At 33.9% G+C, this 4,130-nt stretch overlaps 1 protein-coding gene across 1 annotated transcript; it reads right to left on the reverse strand.

Moving 5' to 3' along the window:
• Positions 1–313: 313 nt before the first annotated feature.
• On the reverse strand, positions 314–3,689 carry LOC113862491. The gene is made up of 3 exons (XM_027495576.1): positions 2,880–3,689; positions 553–1,092; positions 314–415 (listed from the first exon to the last, which is right to left on the reverse strand). The coding sequence occupies exons 1-3, from the start codon at positions 3,687–3,689 to the stop codon at positions 314–316; spliced, it is 1,452 nt and encodes a 483-aa protein (XP_027351377.1).
• Between the last annotated feature and the right edge of the window lie 441 nt (positions 3,690–4,130).

The raw sequence follows: 4,130 nt of genomic DNA on the forward strand, positions 1-4,130 counted from the left end.
AAATTTTGCATTATAGAACAAATAAACAACTATTTACATGGTAAAAATGTTATTAAAAACTAATTAAAGTCGTATTTCTTCATCACATTTTGAAATTTTGATGTAATTTATAACATTTTTACAACACAAGAACCCCACCCAAAAGAAAAAGCACTAATTTACACTTGTACCACTCGTGATTGCACACACTATACTTTCCATTATGAAATTCTTCAAAATAATTTGAAAACGATTAGGAAAAAAAGCAAAGAAAAAAAAAACGATTAAGAATTATGAGCAAAAGATTGAACTATTCCCCATGCATGCCTCTTGGCTACTTCTCAAGAACTTCACCTTCTCTACATTCTCCTACGTCAATCACTAGAGTACCTTCCTCCTTTGTAGGTTGAACCCTGCAACAATTTCTTCTTGGAGACTGCTCAAAACAAGAACACAAAACAAAACCCATATAAGTAAGCATATTCTCATTTCCATTTAAATCCATGCCAAATCAAAATAACATTTGAAACACAATAGAGATGGGCCAAATTTGGGCCTTAAAATAGAACCTACCTTGTCCCACAAATGTGGGTTGGGCTTTTTATGGACTTTCACAACTCGGATTTGGTTAGGATCCGCCATTTTCCACTTGCATTCCGGATTCGGGTGGACCCGAATATACTCGCTTAGAGTCTCATTAGCAACCCCATCATAGGTTGCATTAGACAAGTAAAAAACAAAAGGTTTTTGACAATAGTTCCGATTGAATGGGCGCGTGTTGAACGGATATCCGATAAAATCTGGCCGGCGATACCAATTCAAGAAGGTTCTGGGCGGCACCTCCATGTCCCGGGGCAAGAAAATGCCCCGGATTAACTGAACCGAGTAGCCCCATGACACGGATATGGTCCAGACACGTTTTTTGTCGTAGCAAATGGATTGTTGCATAAGCCCATATGGGTCCAGTTTTATTGGGTCTTTGAGGCGCTGTAGGGCCTGAACCCGGTCCATGTTTGGAAAAATGGGCTCAATCACGTCCAAGTGATGCAAGGAAACTAATGGTGTAACGGGATGAGCTGATAGGAGTCCAAACACATTGCCGTACACATCAAACTGCAAAAAAAAAATGAAAAACAAATATATGTGAACCCCAAAATATTATTAGAAAAAATCCATTGTAAATGTAGGCATATGTTATTTTATACAAGTACCTGTAACACTATTGTAAAAAAAAATTGATAACGATATATTATCTAGCATATTATTTACAACACATTATTTTTAAACAAAAATTCATGTGAAATTCACTAATAAAAAATAAGATCCATATTATTGAATGAAACTAACATGAATTTTATATAATAAATAATGTGTTAAAGGGAATATCTCTAAGTTTCTTGTTATTATTTATCTATAAATGTGAGGCTGCTCTTTACACAGACATATGATGTTATATCATAACAATATGTACTGCATTAATAATTAATAATTAATAATTAAAACACATACAAAATTGAAAATTTAGTCGTATAAGTTACCTTCTATTTCTTCAAGTCTTACTATATCTTAACAATTTATTTTATCATTAATCTTACCCTTGTTGATATAAACTTTGAGTATTAAAAATTAAACAGTTAATATAAATATTATGAAAATATTAATAGTATGATTATTAATATAATAATTATTTTTTAGTGAATTTGCCGATTTAGAAAAGGAGATTTATTGTCACAACACATATAACAACAGAAGAACTTTGATAAGCCAGCTAATGATATGCTGGATCCAAATTCCCAACACTGCTTAATATGTAGCACAGAGAATGCCAATTTTATGTAAAAGGATGTCGCTGTTATGTGCATGCCATCTAACTGATGACCAACAAGAAACCAACACGGGTTTTATATTATGTGACAAGTGATCTCATTTTTTTAAGAAAAAGAAAATGCCATGAGTGGGGTTAGGACACCTCAGCACAGCACTAGTAATAAAATGGCCACGTGCACCACACGTGGAGGCTGAGCATGTCTTAGATATTCTTAAAAGCTCATTTACATACAAATTTTTAAAAATATATAAGAAAAAGAAAAATGAGGAGAAACCAACAACTTTTCCTAATTGGCTTTTTCGATAATGGGAGATGGGGGAGAACGACGTTTTCAGTGGTGGTTTTGGTTTCATTTGATAGAGGAAGTCAAGAGGAATTGTGTAACTGAAGCATTTCCAAGGAAGAAGAAAAAGATATTTTTCAATTTTCTAAATATAAAAACATAATATAGTGTATGCCGCCACCTATAATATTTTTATTTTTATGTTATGGGATTAGAAAAAAATTACCATTATTCATGAACAAGTTTCTATATCTCAAAATTGTATTATTCATAGACTATCTACCATAAGTATATTTACCTTGAGTGAAAGAAAATCATTTTTATCGTGGGTAAGCTTCTATTCTATTTTATGACCCTCCCTTTGGCCTAAGACTAAGCTTCATTTTATAACTGCATTATCCCATTTAATAAATTTTGAGAAACGAAAAACAAAACAAAATAAAATAAGAAGATAACCCACATGGAGAAATTATGGATCAAGTGGGTAACCTAAAGTGACAGCTCATAGTTTTTAATGAAACTAAACCATATGAATCATCCATCATCTACCTTCTTTTCTGTTATTTTATTATAAGCACTTACCTCCACCTTAATCATATACTTATGACCAATGTCAAGCAGCACAAGAAATACTAAATTAGGAAAATATAAATAAAAAATATTAAGAAGGGTTGACATTATTAAATTAAACTATAATTTAAGATTTTTTCTAAAACAAACTGAACCAAATTCAGCACCTGTGTCACATTCACAAATCAGGCAAGTGAAAAATTGAGGGACAGCACTAACCTGATGAAAGCCAATCTCCTTAGTGAGTGGAACACCAAGTTCTGACATACAAGCTTGAATCCTATCATCTGAGCCATACAATGCAGGGTACCTCTGTATGCACCTATCTTGCATTCTCTCCAATGCCAAAGCCAAAGGGTAACTAATGGCAAACCCACCACCCCCAAAAGCCATATTATAAGAAAAATGAATATTTTGCATGTGGCTCTCTGAAGAGGTTCCAATGTAATAAAACTGATTGTGATCATACTTTTGCAAAACCTTAACCAAATTCTCAGTGACAAAGAAAGTGTCATCATCTCCCATCACAAACCACCTCACATTCTCCATCCTAAGCTTCACTGTCTCTGACACTATACGAGATATCCTAATGCCTGACTTGTTGCCACGTGGATGCTTGTACTTGAACTTTGAAGAGTCACTAGAAATCTTCAATGTTGGGACCAAGTACTCATCACCAGGTTCAGTTTTCACTTGTTGGTCTAACCACACATTGCCCCTTGTTTCATTGGGTCTCCACCATAGTTTTATGTATTCTTTTCTATGGTTCCAGAGCTTGGATGAGGCTCCTATGCCAAATACTATGTGGGAGATGTTGGTTTTTTCAAAGGGTTTTGGAGGGTCAGTGTGAGATAGGTGGGTAATGGGAAGAAGGTAAAGTCTTTTTTGGGCACAATCATATGAATGAGTAAAGAATCCAAGGCAATAGAAGAGATAGGATGAGGTAATTAAGAGGAAGAAGAAAGACATTAGCTTTGTTATGGTCCATGAGTAGTGAAAGTGTTCTGAATCTTTGCCATTGATGTTCATGGTGGACATATATGGTTTTGAGGATTTGATGAGTTAGAGTGAGAAGAGAGAACCCCACAAATTAGTAGTAGCAGAGAGAGAGAGAGAGAAAGAATAGTGATGTGTGATTCTGTGAAGGGAAATTTGGGGGTTTTGTAGAGACTTTGAAGGTTACACTGAAAATTATGGTTATGTGATACTTTGAGCTAAATAAGAATTCTGAAGAGAATAAGGCACATCTGTTACACTGGATAGTCTGTGACTCGTAGGTTTATTTTTATCTTTTAATTAAGATAAATTCTTCGGAGTTCATATTGATCAAATCAAGTTTTAATATACAATAACTGCCCAATTATCCCAAATGATAATTGTTTGAGTCTGTTAAACTTTTTAAAAAGCTATCCTTTGGGAATGGGATATAATCTATCTTTAAGGATAATAAATTTGTTGCTATAATTTATG

The sequence above is a fragment of the Abrus precatorius genome, unplaced genomic scaffold, assembly GCF_003935025.1.
Source record: "Abrus precatorius isolate BTA unplaced genomic scaffold, Abrus_2018 Scaffold3, whole genome shotgun sequence".
Taxonomy (NCBI): domain Eukaryota; kingdom Viridiplantae; phylum Streptophyta; class Magnoliopsida; order Fabales; family Fabaceae; genus Abrus; species Abrus precatorius.